This window comes from Centruroides sculpturatus, unplaced genomic scaffold (genome assembly GCF_000671375.1).
Source record: "Centruroides sculpturatus isolate CEXI.00-Female unplaced genomic scaffold, Cexi_2.0 scaffold602, whole genome shotgun sequence".
In the NCBI taxonomy this organism is placed as follows: domain Eukaryota; kingdom Metazoa; phylum Arthropoda; class Arachnida; order Scorpiones; family Buthidae; genus Centruroides; species Centruroides sculpturatus.
Genome location: NW_019384890.1, coordinates 439,698 through 459,918, shown reverse-complemented (window position 1 = coordinate 459,918; position 20,221 = coordinate 439,698). Strand labels below are relative to the sequence as shown.

Here is a 20,221-nt window from a genome sequence, read left to right as displayed (position 1 = left end):
AAAAATTATAAATTAAATGACTTTTTATAAAATACAAATACGAAATCCCTTTCATTAATACGACCTGTGTAAAAATCTATTAAATTACGTTAATTTCTCGAGTAGCCACTCCTAAAGCAAACAGAACGTAGATCAGTTATTTTATAATTTCGTTTTTAGAACACTCTCCTTTAAGAAATATTCATCTTTAGCAATTTCGCAAAGTTGTTTCATTGATGTTCGTCCCGTTTTCATAACCAGGTTATAGAAAATACCCCTGACGTTATTCAGCAGTACATGCGGCTTGTCAAATTCTTGAATTTCTCCAGCATCTAAAACCTGTCAAATTAAAATGTACTATTATAATGAAGTATGATATCATCATTATATATATATATTATCTACAAAATATCTTACCAGCACTCTATCTGAATCAATAATGGTGTTCAGTCGATGAGCTATTGTCAATACTGTACACAATTTGAATTTTTCCCGAATGATTTTCTGTATTAAAGAATCCGTGCTGAAAATAAAAATATTTATAATTTAAGAATGTGAATAAAGAAAACGTGCCACAATTATTGCAAATGAACTAATTATATAATCAATTTTCCAGTTAATGTAAATTTACATATGTTTGCATTATATAAATTTCTATATAATGTAATGACAGACATTCAGACGTCTTAATTTCTACGATATTGTTATTATATAAACTGATATTTCCATCGAAGTTTTAGAGTTTATAGACTTCATGAATTACGTAATGTAGGTGAATGGATATTCAAGTAAGCGTTACAAAGTGAAGTGTTGTGAAAAGCATTATAGAATTTTTGATGACTTTTTTGTAATTATAGCAGAATAAGGGATATATTATAGCAGTTTTGAATAATTCATAACTGTTAACTTATCATGAAACACGATAAGTTATTACATATGCGACATGTTGTAAATATTGCGTTTTGTCGTAATTGCATCAGACTTGAAATATTAAATATAATTCATATTTTATATAATTTACACTTTATACATAATAAAGTACTGCACAATAACTTCATAATGATATTATATTTTATTAACTATACTTTTGAACATGTAACTTTTACTTATCTCACCAGCATCAACAAATGAATCGTTTTCTTGAATTGTTTTCTTAATAAATTAAATTTTTTATTTATTATTTTTGTGTTTATATTTTAACAACTTTTGATATAGAGAAAATAAAAGCTATCTAAGAAATGCTTCAAAAAAGTAATTTATGAAAGTTTTAATATATTTAATTCTGGTATTGCTAAATTTCAACGTATCCACTACAATTAAGGACATAAAAATGATAGGATTGTGAAGTTCCTGAACGATATTTGTTTAGATTAATGATATCTCTCTTAACTCGTTGTCTCCATTAATCGTTTTTTGTTCGAAACACTGCGCTTCATACTATACTGTTTACAAATGTTTTCGTTCTTCCTAGGTTTAATAACCATATATTAAGTCGGTGAAAAATGGATCACATCATACAATGTTAATGATAATGGACCTCAAATACCTTACATACAACGCATACAACGGTTACATACAACGGTTTGTACCTTAAACGTTTATGAAAATGTGAGAAACCGGGCGAGGGTACGGAGCTATCTAATCGTCGAGTTGGTAAAACTTGCCCACTTTGTCTTTGGGATGGCTTTTTTCGAGTGGCGAGGGGGTTGGGAAAGTCGACAGGTGTCCGTGTTTTGGAGTGACAGGAGACAGGTTTTTAACAGACAAGAATTTATTCTATAACAAAACCTATGATACATAAAACTAAGCCTAAATTAGATGCGGTTAAATGAGGTTACATATACACTCCTATGGAGGGGATTGACGAAAAGTTTCTAATCAGCTCGCATGTTGACCTAATGACCTAACTCTATCGCTACTTCCACTGAGAGAGAGTTTACAATAATCTATAGATACCTCAATCTTGGTTGGTCAGATTAGATGACGTTCGTTCGATCGGAGAGAGAGGAATTCGAAGAGGACTGGCGATTGTATGGCGGGTCTTCATATCGTTGACATACCATGGGCCGAGACAGTCCGTTTGTGGAGGTCCGCTGAACTTGGCACCTAGTCGTAGATTAATCCAGGCACTAATCAATCTATTCACCTTTCTTTGTATGAGACGACCTCCCGGGACTTCGGTGTTTCCACCTTTTATGCCTGATGTCTGGGAAAATGATCATGTGATCGACTATTGACATGTCGAAGGCTCATTTCCAGGTGCGGGCACAGGTTTCTTCCGATGACGTTTAATAGCAGCTGTCACTCTTTCACATTCGAATCTTTTTCCATCTTGTTGTCAAAATTCCTCTCCGTTTGTTTAGAGAAAACGTCATCTGATCCGTTCTAGACGATGTTTTTTTTTTATAACAATCGCGTTAAGAAATTAAGTTTCAAAGTCATAATTTTGCGCGAAATTCGCTCATTTCTCCTTTTAGACCCGTAGATAGGCCCTCAGGCTCACAAAAATAATGTTACTAGTTTACATGTATATCTTATATTATTCAAACAAATTCCAAAGAGAGGTTTTAATTTTGAAGAGAAAGCAAATTCGGCTATAATATTGTACAGGGAATGCAAACTGTCATATGCTTTATGCAAGTGTGAATGTATATTTGGTACTTATTCTTTGTATTTACATTTTTTTCAAAATTCTTTTCGATGTATGAATGAACTTGTTCTTTTCAAATTCCATATTGATAAACATGTTTATCAATGTGAATTTGTGAAAAGAACAAGTTTAATTAGTACTTCGTACTGTGTCATACGTAGTGTTAAATTGTTACATTAATGTGTTTCCCCTGTTACACTGATTTTGTGCTGTTTTATTTATGAAAAGGGCAAAAATTCACCTAATACTAGTCTGTATACATTCTCTTTCCAAATCATTTCGATTAGAATTAATATGTTATTTTTAATTAAATACGACTGTAATTAACTCCTTCAACTTTGATTTTAACTTTTAATTTCAATTAAAATAGCGGACGGCAAATTCGCAAAATAGTAAAATATACAAGAAACTAAATTCCTTTTATTTCCACTATGTCCAATCACCAGGAACAAAACAATTTTCGTTCGCAGAGACGATCTTTTATTAGAGGATATGCCTGTGCAAAATTATGTAAAAGTTTTACAAATCAGTGACCCAGATTTATCCATTACACTAATGTGCATTAATGCATTTTTTCAATTGATATTATTTTCTTTACTCCGAGCAAATCTTCTTTAGGTAAAAACATAAAATCGATTAATTTCCTTCGCTATCTTTGCTTATTCCTCCTGTCCCTTTCAGCAAATCTTAGAATGTCTTTCGTATAGTCTATAAAGCAAGCAAAACTTATCACATAAATGTGGTAAGTTTTGCTTGCTTTTTTTACTATCTTCTAAATTTTGCCCACTAGTGGATAAAACCACAGAAAACTCTGTTAGTGGGTTCACGTATAACCAACGGGCTGACCTTATGGAGCTTTCCGGGCTTTCTTCATGTATCTAACACTTATGTAAGGACCTGTTTCCCTTCGAAATCTTGTCCATCCAATGCACTTACCCTATCAATACATTAGTATACTTTTATCTATAAACAATAGAAATTACACAGCACAAACATATCTTTTTTCCAAGGCTAAATATTTTCTCTAAGCATCAGAAACCTTTGCAAAGTAACAATAATTTCAATTCCAGATAACGATTTAATAAACGTTTAGGCTTTGTTTAATATTGAAATTCTGACTAATAAACATACAGATAAACAACATCAAATTATTTTATTTTAGTTTATTTATTCATTTATATAAAAAAAAATATGGCAAAATATATATTTCAAGTAAATACTGAACGAATTACTGTAAATTTTAAAAATTTTTATCAAAAAATGAAACCAATTAGTTGATTTTATTATGAAACATCATAATGTGAAATTGCGACTAAATTAGAAAATTAAAAATTCTATCTTACATTTTATCCATGTTCGATGTTGCTTCATCCAATACAAGAATATTGTTTTGACGAAGAACTGCCCTGGCTAGACATATCAATTGTCTTTGACCAACGCTAAAATTACGCCCTCCTTCCATCAAAATTGTATCCAGTCCTCCAGGTAATTTTCCAACCACTTGTTTTAATTGTACCTTTAAATATTTTATCGCATATATGAGATTTTCAGTTTCATATTAAAAATTATAGTTACAATAAACTATAAATTACATAATAAATTTAAATTCTTTTTTTTTAAAACTAACCTCTTCTATTACTTGCCACAAGATTTCTTCTGAGTATTCATTAAAAGGATCGATGTTTCTGCGCAGAGGACCGGTAAATAATACCGGATCCTAAAGTAAAAAACATATTCGACATTAGATTTATCACAATCATTTATGTTTTTAATATAATATTAAAAACTTAATGTATTTTCATGTATATGATCAAATTGTTAATTATAATTTTAAACAAGCGATGTGACAAATATGCTCTCCATCTCAAATTAATAGTGGCTTGCCCCTGTACATAATAGTTTTTCCGTTAGCAGTAGAGAAGTAACGGTCATCTATTTAACTCCTTTTAGAGGAAAAATTTCAATTAGAATAACATAACTTTTGGTTAATACCAGAAGTTCATTAATAGTTAATCGGTATCATTTGCAAATACTTTTTCCACTTATAGTCTCGTTTCATAGGCTATATATCTAACTCCATTCTTGAGATTAAGGTAGGACAGACAGTCAGACGGAGAACAGTGGAAATTTATAGGTTTACAATTTTTCAAATTGCTGCTTAATAAATGTAATAGTTTTTATTGTATAATGTGTAATCATATACTGTACACAAATGAACTGAAATAATTATTACATATAGTCGAGGTGATAGTTTAGTAATTTCGTAGAAAAAATTGGACTTGGTCAAAATAATAGTCCAAATTTTAAACATTTCATCATAAAAAACAAAATATGCGAGGCTACAAAAACTCAACAATTTTATGTACGAGGGGAGTATTGGCAAACTTGCTTCACTTGTACAACTATGTCTTTACAAGTATGTAAAGGCAAAACTTCATGTAGAATGGGGGCATTTGCAAGTGAAACACCCTTCGCAAATTTGCGAATTTTCTATTGTACGCAAAGTTTATACTAGGAAAATGCATTAATGGTATACAACCGAAACACAAAAAAACACAACAAGAAACAATTGAAAAAAAAACTTAAAAACGAAGAAAATTATTAACTGCAGAATTAAACCAATACAAAATATTAATATTTACTTGTGGAATTATTGACATTTTGCTGCGCAGATCTCGAAGACCGATGTCTTTAGTATTAATTCCATCGATTGTAATTTTACCTGTTGGTTCTATCAAACGGAATAAAGCCGCTATTAGAGAACTCTTTCCTGCTCCTGTTCGTCCAACAATTCCTATCTACAATGGTAATAAAGTAAAACGTGACTGAAATAGTGTACGAAGATACTTAAACATCTTACTTTTTCCCCTGGATTAATGTGAAATGTTAATTCTTTTAAAACTGCTGGTTTATCCTTTGAATATTGTAAGGAAACGTTGTCGTATTTAATTTCTCCTCTCTTGGGCCATTCGAGGGGTGGCTGTTTATCAGGAGAAGACTCGTATGCCGCTTCTGAGTTTAGCTTGCTGTAATTCAGTATACGTGAAACAGAATTCATCTGCAAGAACGATTTAAGAATTAATAGACACGAATGATAAAATTTATTTAATCAGTCGACCCCCATATAACACTGTTGATTTTTCCGTTTTATATGAATTCCATGTTGTACGAGTCACTTAGATTTTACAAATACGTGTGCCGGGCTGTGAACAGCTCACGTATTTGTAAAATCTAAGTGACTCGTACAACATGGAATTCATATAAAACGGAAAAATCAACAGTGTTATAGGGGGTCGACTATACTTAATACTATTAATAGTTGCAAATAAAATACGTCTAATAAACATAAATTCTACATTATATAATTATATAAAAACTAATTTCTTTTCCGTTGGATTAAATATCTTCACATAAATGTATACAATTAAATACAAAAAAAAACTACCATCGAGTTGCAACTTTTCTGACAACATTTAAAACTGCGTGTGCGTTTGCCATCTGTTATGATATTTTATTATTTACAAATTTTTATATTTTTAATTATTATCAAATGGCGAAAAGTTAAATTTTGAGGGTAGGGATGGGTTTTATAATAAAATTGTAAATGTTAATAACGAGTAAAATCGTCATCAAGTCCGACTCTACTCGAAATACGATATACAACCCCCTTTATCTCCTCACCCCGTCTACCTTTAACCACCAAAATTTAATAGCACCAATCCCCCTAATACTCAAACCTCCCTGCAAAATTTCAGAAATTTTCGACAAAAAGCAGAGGAATTATTTAGCTTCAGTTAGGGTTAACAAAATCGTGCCACCTACATACAAACTAATATCTATATATACAGAGAAAACCCCCGAAATGTTTTGCATTACTTGACGCTTTAAAGTGCCTTGAGTCTAAAAATGTAAAAGGGCGAGTTTTTGATTTGGGAGGGGTCATATTTTGACCGATCGCCATACCTTCCCTCTGCTGTATGTAACATAGTCGAAAAAATGAACGATGCATTAATGACACAAACAAACAAATTCATCCTATCTACATGCGAATTTTAGTGCTTAAGAGTTTGGCGTTAAGCCAAACTCTTAAGCACTAAATAGGGACCACACGGCCCAATATTGGGCGGTGAATCGGAACATTCTTTATTAGATTGGTGACCTAGTGAGAAGATCCCATTTGGTGTGGATGCAGCTCCCGAGAGGGGCAACCCATGTTCCATTCCCGTCAATGATTGTTCAGCGGGAGATAGAGACGCTATTGGGTAAGCAGTTCACTATGGTGGATCTGCAGCTGTGATCGGCGATTTTGTTGATAGCGTCACTCTTGGATTACCACGTGTCCAGCACGAGCTCGTCTTTTATTTGACGTAATTGTCGGTTTAACTGCCTACCAGCTATAATGAGGGCTCGCCATTGTCTGATTGGAACCAAGCCCTCATTCGACTTCGATGGATTCTCTCAAGTCGCGACTTCAGACCATCCGTTAGAAAATCTTTTTAACAGGAAGAGCATTAGCGGATCGCCCGTTGTTTTATTGTATTAACCCACCAATCCAACCCAATTGAATTTATTTAAAAATTGTTAATGTATTTGAAACGGTATTTAAAAACTAATCGAGAAGTGTTAAACTAACACCTACTTGGTAATCGATCTCAGACGTTTGTCTAACAAGCCACGGATAATATAAAAACATCAATATTCCATAATTTAATGCCAGTCCAACTTTGCTTCCTGCATTTTCTGTATAACAGAAAATATCATAAGAAGTAAACATTAATATATGGGGCATAAGAATCATAAATATATATTTACCTGTGGGTTTCATCACGTCCAACATAACGATAATAATTAGAAGATTTATAAAACAAATTAATTCACCATATATTGAAATCCAACTATTTAATGCTACGTAAAGAAACCACGTAGCTGTATGTTTATCTTGAAACTCATTAAATGCAATTTTGAAATTGTTTTCTACTTTGAAAGCTCTGATGGTGGTCAATCCGTAAAGTGTTGCGCTAAGATGAGAAAATACGGGACTTCTTGCTGAAAAAATAATTTATTTTTAGTTTTCTATCAATTTAAATTCGTTTGAATAACAGCAATAAATTGATAAATTATTGTAGTTTTAATAATTAAAAAGCTAGCAACTATGTCGCTGGACTTTTCTGACATTTTTTATTTGTTTTCATCCCTAATAATTGTTACCATTACATTTATAAGTCTTCAGATTGGTGCGGAAAATATTAAGAGGATGAACCATATTTCCCGAAAAAATGGTTCGATTTTCTTGAAAATTTCTAGAAACATTTCTCTTTACAGCGTAAACATCTGTGCAAAATTTCAAAAACGTTTGATATAAGGCACCAAAGTTACTAAGCTTCAAAGTGAGTGGAAAAAAATCGTGCATCCCCTATATACCCACTAATAATCATACATACAGAAAAAACTCCTGATTTTATTTGCATTTCTGGACGTTTCGAGATCATCCTGGTCTAAAAATGTAACAATTGAATCGACATACTTTCCCTCCGTTATATAATAGCCAAAAAGGTAAAAATTAATATTATCAGTCTGTTATTGATTACAAGCCAAACCTCCCCAGTTGCATATTGAGACTAAGAGGATAAAAAATAGCTTAAAAATACCTTTTTTTTATCTAAAGATAATATCTTTAACCACAGTCTGATTAAAATCAGGAAAATTTTAAAATTTTTGATGACTGATCGAATAAGGCAATTCAACACTTGGGGAGATCTGCCAAGGAGAGATGATCGCAGGGCTTTCGTAGGAAACGGCCCACCTATTTAAGTGTTACGTATGTGAATAAAACCCTTAAAACACTTGGCTAGTCAGGTGCGAACCCGCGACAAACTACTGGTGTTCAGTTGTTTTATTCACTCGGCCTTCTAATAATGTTAAAAGTTAGATAATATCCATGTTACAGAATAATTAAAATGAAAATATAATAAATTATATTCGAGATAAACATTTTACACCATTAAAAATTTTATAAAGAGTACAACATAGAAATTTCAAATTAATAGTAAAGGAAATAAAAAAAAAACATAATTAATTACAGAATATTCTGTATAAGAATTAAATTGATTTAATTATTTAATTTATTTTTCAAAAATATTTACCTTTTCCTTCCAAATATTTTATGCTTTTTAACGCTCGAGTGTGGAACGTCCATAGGAAATAAAATACAATCGTTAGAATAACAGTAAATATCAGCAGATAAAGATTAATGATTGCTTCAACAACGAATATTCCAAGAAGAAGAGCGATCATCTGAAATGTTTATGCAAAAAATGCCAAAGATTACATAAAATGTATATCCATCTTAATTTCAAATAAACAAATAAATAAATAGCATTTTATTTTGCATAGGATGCATTTTTCGTGCTATCTAAAAACATTAAAACCTATAAATTCAATTATAAAATTTCCTACATACGTTGTTAAATAAAGTACTGTACCATACATTCTTTGGGTACATTCTATATTCTGTAGCAGGGGTGTTAAGTGACTTTTTCCACCCTGTATATTTGTACGTATGTAAGGTAAAGGCTTCAATACCGTTTGTCGTATTCTCACCAAATTTGGCACGAATATTCTATGACTCCCTTGAATAAATACTGTGGGGTTCTTCACCCCAATGAACTCTTAAATGTTTACGTACAAGCAGACTTTTTGTATACAAGAATTTCATGTCAGTATGAGGCTAATATAGCTTTATAACATTATCGTTAGCTTTTCTATCAGTTTAAAGCTACAATAATCAATCACCCCACAAGCAACGATGTTTTATTCAAAATCAAACGTTTTCTGTGTATTGGATAGACCATGTTTAGGACAAAGTAACAGCTTTAAATATCATAAAAAACATAAAAACGTTAACTAGGACGTGCTCTCTTCATTATCTCCGTATTTTATTAGTATATTTATAACTAGTATTCATATAAGAAAATTTGTTAATGACATTACAACTTTTATATTTATTTATCATTTAAAAAATTTATAACTTACCCTTATTACATGCTGAAACAAGTATGATAACACTTCGTCGACACTCATCATATCCTTCGAAAACCGATTTATTATCTTTCCTGAAAGAATGAAATTTCAAACGTATCAGAATACGACAAAATAATCATCAAATAATATATAAAATTATATTAATTAATTACTAGCAGATGAACCCTTGTTGCTCGGGCAAAAAATAACGATAGCAAAAGATTAATAGTCTATATTATAATAATATTATAGTTATTATAGTCGATTTTACCCGTTTTCTGCGGGTGCAAGAATTGGTTTCCCCCTCTTTTGAAATTAATTAGAAAATTTTTAGATGGGTCTAAAAATATGTTCGATTTCTCGCAAAACGCAAAACCATCTAAAATAGTACAGTAGAAGCCCTGTTCTTCATGGTAATACTTCTCCTCCTCTTCTGTGGGGGAAATTTACAAATATCCTTTCTTTGTGTACATTCTCATGACGTACCCTAACTGTGTACCAAATTTCAACGTTCAACTTCTAATAGTTTTGACTCTGCGCTTATTATTATTATAGATCTAGTGAGTTATACTCTGTTGATACCGGTAGCTGTGTACTATGCCGGACCAGAGTCAAGACATAGACAAAACTCAAATAAGTGTGTTAGTGTGTGTGTCTGTGCCCAGTTGTAATGTGCCCAGGCTTTTGTGTAGTGCGTATGGTATAACACCTGTAGAGGAGAAAATGACAGGTACAAAAAACACCCTATCCGTCTTCCACAGATGCCTTATTTCCTGGGTAGTTTCTGTGTACTTACTGATTTTTTCAGTGCATGTGTTTTGTATATTGTGAGTGTTTGAAATGGCTATGTCTGTAACGTAAGTGATTTTATTGTGTTTTTCAATGAACATGATGTCTGATCTGTTGTGGTAAATTGTTTAATCTGTGATTATGGTTCTGTCGTAGTACATTTTGTGCGTGTTGTTTTCCAATAGTGTCTGTGGAATGTATTTGTAGTATGGTTCGTGGATGTTTAATAATTTGTGTTTATTTGCAAGCTCTTGGTGTATTATGTTTGCTACTTGATTATGCCTATGTAAATAATCTGTCTGTGCCAAGAGCTTGCAGCCAGAAGTGATGTGTTGTATAGTTTCTGGCATAATGTGACATTTTCTGCATGTGTCATTTGTGAGTGTTCTATCTTTGAGTATGTATTTTCTGTAGTTTTTAGTATTTATGACCTGATGAGAATCATGAATCCTTCCGTCTCCCCAAAAAGACATCCCCGAGCAAACCAGCTGTTTGACGCAGTTTTGCCAACAAAATCCTGGGCCAGTTCATAGCGATGCCTGCCATATGCTTGCCATGGAGTGCCTTTTGAACCCACTACTGCTTAATGGTGTCTATGTTATTTATATGTTGTATCGTGTTCATATGTTGTGAGTGTAAATGTAATGGTGTGTTATTTGAGTCTACTATGGTTACTGCTTTATATAACTGTGTAACTGTGATGTTTCTTGTTTTTTGTAGAAAAACTCTCGCAGTGTCTGTATTTGTTTGTAGTGAAGGTTAGCTATCTGTTAGCTGTCAATCAGGCCACGTCCGCCATCTTTATGTAGAAAGGTTAATATTTCTATGGCGGATTTGTTCTTGTTTTCCGTCGGAGTTGCTCGAGATTTGCGTGGGTCCAATGTCTCCAAAATAATAAGTGAGTACTGGGACGACATATATGTTTATTGTTTTAACTGTGTGTTTTTCATTTAACTGTGTTCTGAGAATAGCGTTTAACCTACTTTGGTATCCTTTAATTAATCTTTGTGTTATTTGTGTATGTTTTGTTTGTCTTGATGAAATCCAAAATACTTGTAGAACTTGCCCTCTTTCATGGATTCAATAACATCTCCACTTTCAAGTGCAAAATCTTCTTTCTTCAGGATTCCTTTTTCTATGTGAAGTGTTTTGCATTTGTCTAAGACAACTCCATTTGTGTGTCCTTGGTGTATAGATGTGTGATTTGTAGGAGTTGATGAAGTTGTTTTTGTGTAAATGCATAAAAGTTTTATGTCGTCCATGTACATGAGATGTGACAGTGTTGTTTTTTCATGTCTGATATTATAACCATATTGCGTGTTATTATTATCTAACATGTTAAACAACACGCAATATGATTATAATATCAAACATATAGATAATAATAATAATTATTATTATCAACCCATCTAGACTATATATATAGATTCTTTTTCTGTTTTCAAATAATTCGTACAAAATTGTTTGATGGGTTAAGGCAGGCATGGTCAACATACGGCCGTCTAATGAATTTATGCGGTCCTCGATTAATCTTTCAATATCAGCTACTCAAGTCCGAATAGCTCGATGAAAAATTCTGACGCCTAAAAGAAAAAAATAAAAAAATAAAGGTCAACAACTAAGTGTGCGGTTAGAGTTAACGCTTAACGCTCCATTACAAATTTCTTAAGTACAACGTAGAATGTTGATAAAGCATGATAATGTGAAAAATGTATCTGTAATCTCTATTTACAATTTAGTCGCTACGGGGTGACACCACAATGAGATCTCGCACCACCTCAAAATCTTCCTAGAGCAGCCTCTGGTTCGGACCGTGAAAAAAGTTTTCTTTCCAGTTCGGCCCGGGGGCAAAAACTGTTGGCCACCCTTGGGTTAAGGCAACGAAAGATGTGGGTCTTCTGCCAAGGGAAAAAACTTTTATGGAAAACTGACCCTGATTTAGATGTTATCACGTTTGACACGCAATTGGCACACGTTTATTTCTAATATAATAATGATCATATCTCACCTATTGGATTCATATCCAAGAAAGTTATTGGAGTGCGAATAATGCAACGAAACATATTTTTGTGAAGATTAATGGATGCCGCCATGGACATTTCGTAGAATACTGACACGGAAATAAAAGTCACGACTAACAATCCGAATATCAGTCCAACATAAACATAAACGTTAATTTCACGTCTATGAAGAAAATCTTCACCCCCGGTTTCGTTGCTGTTGTTTACTGCTAGTGTAAAGTTTTCTATATTTTTTGTATCAATAAACGCCGTTTCATCTTTAATCCTAAAAAATACAAAGAAATAATTACTTCTATAAATTTGAAATAGTGTTTGCCAAATTATAAGATTTACATATAACACCAAACAATATATCTATAATACATTAATTCGTCACACTGAGTTGCGTGATATGCTTTAGAACATTGCTAACACTTTAAAGCATTAAGTTTTTCTCGTGTTAATGCCCTGAGTACATTGTAAATTTAAATTTATTCTTTAAAATAAGTGTTTCTACTTTATAAAATATTTGATACCATTTTAAGAGCCATATATCGCCACCATTCGTAACAGCTTGAGATACAATTAAGAAAAACAATATTATAATTTTGAAGAAGGAATTAGCTCCGGCATCAACGTATGCTTTGTACACAGATATTCCCAACGATTTAAATGACTTTTCTTCATTTTCTTTTGTTGCTTTAACATTTTCTTTCTATTTTAATGAAAGAAACAAATATATTAAATTTTATTATGTTTTAAAATGGAGTTACAATTTTTCTGAATAATTTAGAGAAAAATAAACAATAAAAGTAATAAATTTTTCGACAGAGTTGAGTAAATTCATAGCAATCAATAGTCATAACTTAGTTAACAATATAAGGCTTCTAGGTGTATAATAACTGTGCATCTCTAATGTTAATATTTTGTATTGTTAGCGGTAAATAACCAAAATTTCCGTATATTCCGGATACTTTGAAGATATACAAACGATAATGAAAAGTTCACAGAACACATTGCATGCTGTTAAGTATGCAATTGACACCTAATATCAACGAGCACCACTGCCATACCTGGATTAAGTTACTTCTCTTATGTATTGTATTCTATACTCAAATTGTATTTTACACTCTCTTATATTGTATCATTACTTAATTTGCTGTATTGTACTCAGTTTTATGTAATTTATGTGCTTTTTCCTTCTGCACTTATACACATCTTCATGTTTTATTTTGTATTAACACTTGTAATATTGCATAGTGTCTGTACTTGTAAAGCTTTCAAAATCCATCACGTTGTAATTCTGTATGTACAGTACCTTATACTGTAAACAAATAGTAATTAACTATATCATCATTGTATTTAACTGCAACATCATTGTAATACCTGCATCATCATTGTGTTAACTCTTGTATACTATTCCAACCCACCTTTTCACATCTCCGTAATTCCTGTATTGTAAACAAGTTAACAATTACTGTATCTGGTTTTCATTCCCGATAGTGCCATCCGAAGCCGGGCATGTACAAACTAATGTATATAATAAAGATATTGACTGACTATTTTGACTGTTATGTATGCAATTGTTTCAGTAGAACTATGACACTATTAGTAAATTGTAGTATATAAAAGCTTCTTGTCTGAATGATTGTTAATGAATGAATCTTAAACATTGTGTAGTAGAGATAACAGAGAATTATCATACTGCAACTCAGGACATAGAAATGGCACTTCTATCACCAGAATACAATTTTATAATATTTTGGTATGCGTTTCGGTTTAAAAGACCTTCATCAGCCATATACGAATATATAATTATCTGTTGTAGATGTACCGATTCACCAAGGACAATGCTTATCAATTAGAATTTTTATTATGAACAGACTTGTTTTATATCTACATTAATTAAAGATTTATTATAATCAGACAATGGTTCCATATTTAGTAGTAAATTAGCTCAAGAAAGTCAGCAGTTTGTTCAGTCTCTGTTATTTTTACTACACAGTATTCGAGATTCGTTGAACATAGTTTTATCTATTTGTATTATGTAGTTTAATAGTGAATTATCGAGTACGTGCTATTGAATAAGTAGGACGAATGTCTTTGATATAACTGATGCTTTTTTAAAATAAATGAAATGTGTAAATTCTACAACAAGAGATAATTTTCAAAAATACGTGTGAATAAACACGAGTACACATTTTGACAACGTACCACGTGATTGGCGGTGTTTTCAATTTCAACGCTATGAAAAATATCTACATCTTTTGTATTAAGTAATTCTTCTTCAGCCATCTCTTTTTGAGTATATTTTTCATCGTTTGCCGAAATTCCCAAGTTGATTTCCGAGTTCATGATTTTGTTGTAGTCGCCCAACGCTGCACAGTTTCCCTAAAATGAGAATTAACAAGAAATATAAAACTAATAACAAAAATTTATTTTCATAGAATATAAGATTGATGTGCAAATCCTGTGTTTGATCATACACAATTTTATGGAAAGGAAAATAAAAATCTCAACTGTTCACGTCTTATTTTACAGTTCATCTGATGTGGCATGAATAGGGGATTGAAATCAAAATTAATTTGAAATAATCTGGAAAAATAAACATAGAAACATAGAAGAGATGAAATAGACTAGATCAACATCAAAATTGAAGAAGCTTGCGTAAATCCTACGGTGTATTATGAAATTTTTATCGTTTTAATGCCTAAAATTATTCAAATCAAAAAGCACTGTTAATAAATCTTTAAAATTGTAAAGTTCTTACTTTTATTATGATACGTTACGGACTCAAAAGAAAATTTTGTTTAGAGTTATTCGTATAAAATTTTGCCTTTCGAATCTCCATTTAATCATGCAATAATTTACTTATAATGCATAGTAGTAGAAATCGCATGCTGTATTAGCCTGACTAATACTCCAAGTGAAGTATTTAATAATATACATATACACGTATTTATGAAATAATTTTCCTTTACTGCCTGTTATTTACATTAGTTTCAAGAATAATTGCTGAATAGCCGTTTACAGAGAAGTATAATTACTGTTTTCATCTGTATTAGAGAACATGACAGTGTTATTCTTTCAACTGTAAATTTTGCACGTTGCAAAAAATTTAAGGTGCATTAGTTTTGTCCGAATAGTGCATACAATTACTGTACTGTACGTCAGTTTGACGTCAATTTTTCAATTTTCTTACGTTAAACTATAATAATGACGTTAATTTGATGTAAAAGTGTACACTATTTACACAAAACACAAGCTCGGCACTATTAGTTTTCTGCTTTACTTTACAGTATCAGAGAAGAGAAAGTTTGAGAAAAGTAATTAAAGATTTTATCTAATATTAAATTAAAAGTAGTATTTTTAACATTCAATTTTATTAGGTATAAAAAACAAATATAAACATTTGAGAACGAACATATTTCAAGGAATTTAAACAAAACATTTACTCACCTGTTTTAATACTAAAATTTTGGTTGCGTATTGTAAGAAATGAATTTGGTGCGTAACAAGAATACATATTTTATTTGATAAATATTTCATTATACACCTGTTAAATAATTAGACGTAGATAAATTCTCATATAAAAAAAATATTTACTATAAGTTTAATTTACTTTTCGAATATGTGTTTTGCTACCGGCGTGTCAACAGCACTTAACGGATCGTCTAGAATAAATATGTCGGCATCCCGATACAATGCCCTAAAATTGAGTAAAAATTTACATGAAAATTTACAAATATTTAAATTCTCAAAGATAACAGATACAAACTATCTGGACTAATATTTTGACTTACCTTGCTAGATTAATTCGAGCTTTTTGGCCACCACTCATTGTGGTCCCTCTTTCTCCTACGCGTGTCAGATCTCCTTTAGGAAATAAACTAATATCCTAAAATAAATTATGTAATCAAAATGTTATCTTCGTTCGAAAAATGAAATTTTAGATTAATTAATTGCTTACAACTCTCAAAATTTTGAAATTATTGTAAATTATCAGACCGTATCAGAAAAGATAAAGATTTCAGGCATGCAAAGAATCAGTTGAATTCGTGTTTAAAAAGATGTCGAAAAATTGCGAGAAATTATTAACTGAAACATGAATAATATTTATGAAATATGCTATTGTATAAGTTCTATAAGCAAAACATGTAGAATTTAATGGTAAGTGTTTGAAAATTTTGAATTGTTAGCCCAATGATTCCCAATCGCTTGTTCCATGATACACTGGTGTTTCGTGAACAATCCACAAGTGTTCTGCAACTAGTGTTTGTGAACCATCTGCAAATGTTATGTAAAAATTCCTAGAACTTACTTTGTTGTCACTCTTTCTGCTCTGTAGCAAAAGAAAGACCATATTTTTATTTTATCGAGCTAAATACATATTCGGCAAGACTACAATGGGGCAGCTGATATATCCAGGATGGACCAACCCACAAAATTTCTGGATTTAACCGAGCGATAGCCGTTCGGCCATCAGGCCCTCGAAAAATTGCCATCTGTCGGCCACACTTCAAATCATGAGTATCACAGTTGCCAACGTACAGGGCAATCAGACAATATGTTCATGATAGATTATCTGTTCAAATTCCAAAAAATAAACATAAAAAAGTCATTTTTTTCAACCCACAAATATTGTATATTTATCGACAGTAGACAAAGTACAAGAAATTAAATGTTTCAAACTTTTTTGTACATTTTAAAGGTTTTTACGTGACTGTCTCTCGTAAATTGAAATAGACGAGTGCACGGATTTTAGTGGCAATTTAGCGTATTTAACGAAAATAAAACAGAAAATTAACCTTTAGAAACTTAACGTAAATAATAATTTGATCAGAAATTTTTATCTAGAAAATTTTAAAATATCAAAATTAAAATTTATATCGACGGTGTTTCATAAATCAAAGAGTCAGTTGCGTTTACAAAACAAATGTGTGTGAACCCGTCCTTCCTCATTGTGGGCCTGGCTGCACCCATGATGAACCTTGGAAAGAAGGCACAAATGTTTTATAGAGCGTCGATTATCCGAATCAATTGGGGACTGGGGTTGTTCGGAAAATCGATATTTCGGATAACCGATTATGTACGAAAAAATATATTAATTTATCCTATGTTGAAATTTTTCTCTGTTGCGTGTCGCTTCGCGTTGAATTTTCGTCGATGTTAAGCCTAACGAAGACTATTGTATCGTTCAAAATTATTTTTTTATTTTGTACAAACAAAATAAATATATTGAAAAATATAAAAACAATAAAAAGTATACTTCAGAAGTTAATTTAGTATCAAAAACGTAAAATATTTGAGTAGCCAAAGACATAGCCAAAGATTGCAGCACCACAGCACTGGCAAAATTTAAATTTGCCGACTGCAATTCTTTCGGATAATTGACGTTTCGGATAATCGACGCTTTACTCTATTATAAAAACTCAAAAGAACTAGCAGATTCACTTTTTGACCTGTTTTTAGCGATGTATCATGCAGTAGTATGAAAATTTCAAACGAATTATTACTAATAACATTATATACAAGTCTTACCTTTTCGAGTGCTGTTATATATAAAACTTCATTATATTTATCTTCTCGATATTCGCCGCCAAACAATATATTTTCCCTGATAGTACCGTTGAATAACCAGGCTTCTTGGGAGGCATAAGCGATTTTTCCATTTACTATTACTTTTCCAGAACAAATAGGAATTTCTCCCAAGATTGTCATCAACAAAGATGTCTGATAAAATATAGTATTGAAATAATGATTTATTATAGGATAAAATGCCTATTCTAGAGGTTGTTTATTCAAATAATACTCAGTAGAGTAAGTCACTAGTCACTAATCACTAAAGTGTATTAAGATTAATTATATTAGATTAGACTTAAAATACCAGACGTTATCAGAGTTTAGAATCTTGAGGAAACTTTTCTAGATGAAAAACTATAGACTCACAAATGAGATGCAGAAGAATCTACTCAGCTGAGTCTTAAAAGTAGAAGAAGACAGAGGAAGTCAGTTGAAAGGAATGTTTACGAAAGTGATGAGGAGCAGTCGAGGTTGCAACCAGAAAGAGAAAATAATTGTTGAGAAAAGCAAGAAAATTCTCGATTTAAACAGGAGATAAGCTATCTGCTATTTTGTATTCGGTTAACATAATACAGAAGAAAGAAAATTTTGCTTTAAACCAAGAGTTTTTCTTCAATTTATGAAGTAACTGGAAATAACATTCATCTGCTCAGAGAATTTTCTTCGACAAATTAAAAATGCATTAAAAGAATTCTATTAAAAATAGCCCACGGTAATTTGTATGATAAAAAAATATATATATATTGAAAATTTTAAAAATTTGGTATTCACAATTTGTTGTTTCAAAGTAACCATTGACAAAAATAAATAAATAAATAAATAAATAAACACAAATCTTCACTCACAGAGACGACCTTTTATTTGAGGTTAGCCTCTGTAAAAAAAAGGAAATTGGCTAAAAAGATCTGACACCGATACCATAAACTAAAATAAGTAGTTCGTTAAAACATTGTCAACGGATAATCTGTATTATTTAGTTTGTCAATGGTGATTGTAAAACGACAAATTGTGAATTTGTATTCTTCAATATATTTTTCTACTATTTTAAAAAACTATTAAGAATCAGTTTAAGACCTTCGAGGCAAAGGAGTTCGAGGCACCAAACTTTGCCTATAAATCAGATTTGAATTTCCGACAATGCTCTCATGGATAGACCGCAGAAGTAAAAAGGTTATTAATTATTAAAATTATTCCTCATATACCATGAATCAGCAAATATTAGATGTATATAGAGGATAGTCATAAAGATTTTTTATTCAAAGCTCTTTGTAGCTGTAACCAATGTGCGAGTTGACACCAAAATTTGTATTCAGACAATACAAAGGACATGGAAACATATTTTGTAAAAAAAAATTTTAGTTCAAAAACTCCTGTTAGAAGACGCTGTACGGGAAAATACACGAGAAAAACACAACTAAAATGAATTTATTTGTTCTGCTAAAAATATGCCTTCTGCAGAAGCCATTTACTGATGTAATGGTACATGTTCGCTTAATTTTTCAGGTGTAAAATTCAGGCGATAAACAGCTGACTTTATTCCTAATATTTAAAATGACAGATTAAGATGTCGCTTAAAAGTTTGTCTTCGATATTTACTGTATTTTGTTTCGTGTATTTTCCCGTAAAGCGCTCTTTAACAAAAGAAGTACCTTTGTTTTGAAAATTATTTTTTGCCTTACTTGCTAGACTATATAGAAATTTTGGTGCCAATTTGCTTATTGTTTACCAATACATAGTACTCTGAATAAGAAAAAGTTAAATTAGAGCAACCATGTATAACAGTATATAAAATCTTTTGAAATATATATACTGATACTAAAAACGTTTGTTAAAACATTAAATTGCCATATTTTAACTTAAGGTCTATTATTTATTTAAATAAGTAAAAGACCGTTTAATTTAACTGTATATTTATGAGGATATAGGGGAGACCGGGGCAAGATCGGCATGTTAAGATTTACTTAAATTTTGTGTAATAAATACTGCTGTAAACTGAAAAAAAAGCTTTGCATATTGTCTATTGGAATGTTACCTTACTATAGAACTGGTTAAAATCAGTTTGGAAATAAAAATAATTAAAATAATTACAACTTTACAAGAAGAGAGAAATTGACGAAGTTGCCCCGGGTATAGGGGCAAGATCGGCAACTTCTCTCTTTTTGTAAAGTTGTAATTATTTTAATTATTTTTATTAAAGTTG

At 31.3% G+C, this 20,221-nt stretch overlaps 1 protein-coding gene across 1 annotated transcript in view; it reads right to left on the bottom strand.

Annotated features, from left to right (window-relative positions):
- LOC111631208 (multidrug resistance-associated protein 4-like) overlaps positions 1-20,221 on the bottom strand; it is a 51,210-nt gene continuing 30,989 nt past the window's right edge. The window contains exons 22-38 of the mRNA XM_023375411.1: positions 17,980-18,171; positions 16,242-16,336; positions 16,061-16,147; positions 15,898-15,994; positions 14,653-14,829; positions 12,975-13,153; positions 12,447-12,724; positions 9,662-9,741; positions 8,773-8,923; positions 7,442-7,675; positions 7,269-7,369; positions 5,490-5,687; positions 5,272-5,427; positions 4,257-4,346; positions 3,973-4,145; positions 397-502; positions 1-318 (exon numbers count right to left, since the gene is read on the bottom strand). Coding sequence (XP_023231179.1) covers positions 142-318; positions 397-502; positions 3,973-4,145; positions 4,257-4,346; positions 5,272-5,427; positions 5,490-5,687; positions 7,269-7,369; positions 7,442-7,675; positions 8,773-8,923; positions 9,662-9,741; positions 12,447-12,724; positions 12,975-13,153; positions 14,653-14,829; positions 15,898-15,994; positions 16,061-16,147; positions 16,242-16,336; positions 17,980-18,171 — 2,571 coding nt within the window. The 3' untranslated portion in view covers positions 1-141. The remainder of the gene's footprint in view (positions 319-396; positions 503-3,972; positions 4,146-4,256; positions 4,347-5,271; positions 5,428-5,489; positions 5,688-7,268; positions 7,370-7,441; positions 7,676-8,772; positions 8,924-9,661; positions 9,742-12,446; positions 12,725-12,974; positions 13,154-14,652; positions 14,830-15,897; positions 15,995-16,060; positions 16,148-16,241; positions 16,337-17,979; positions 18,172-20,221) is intronic.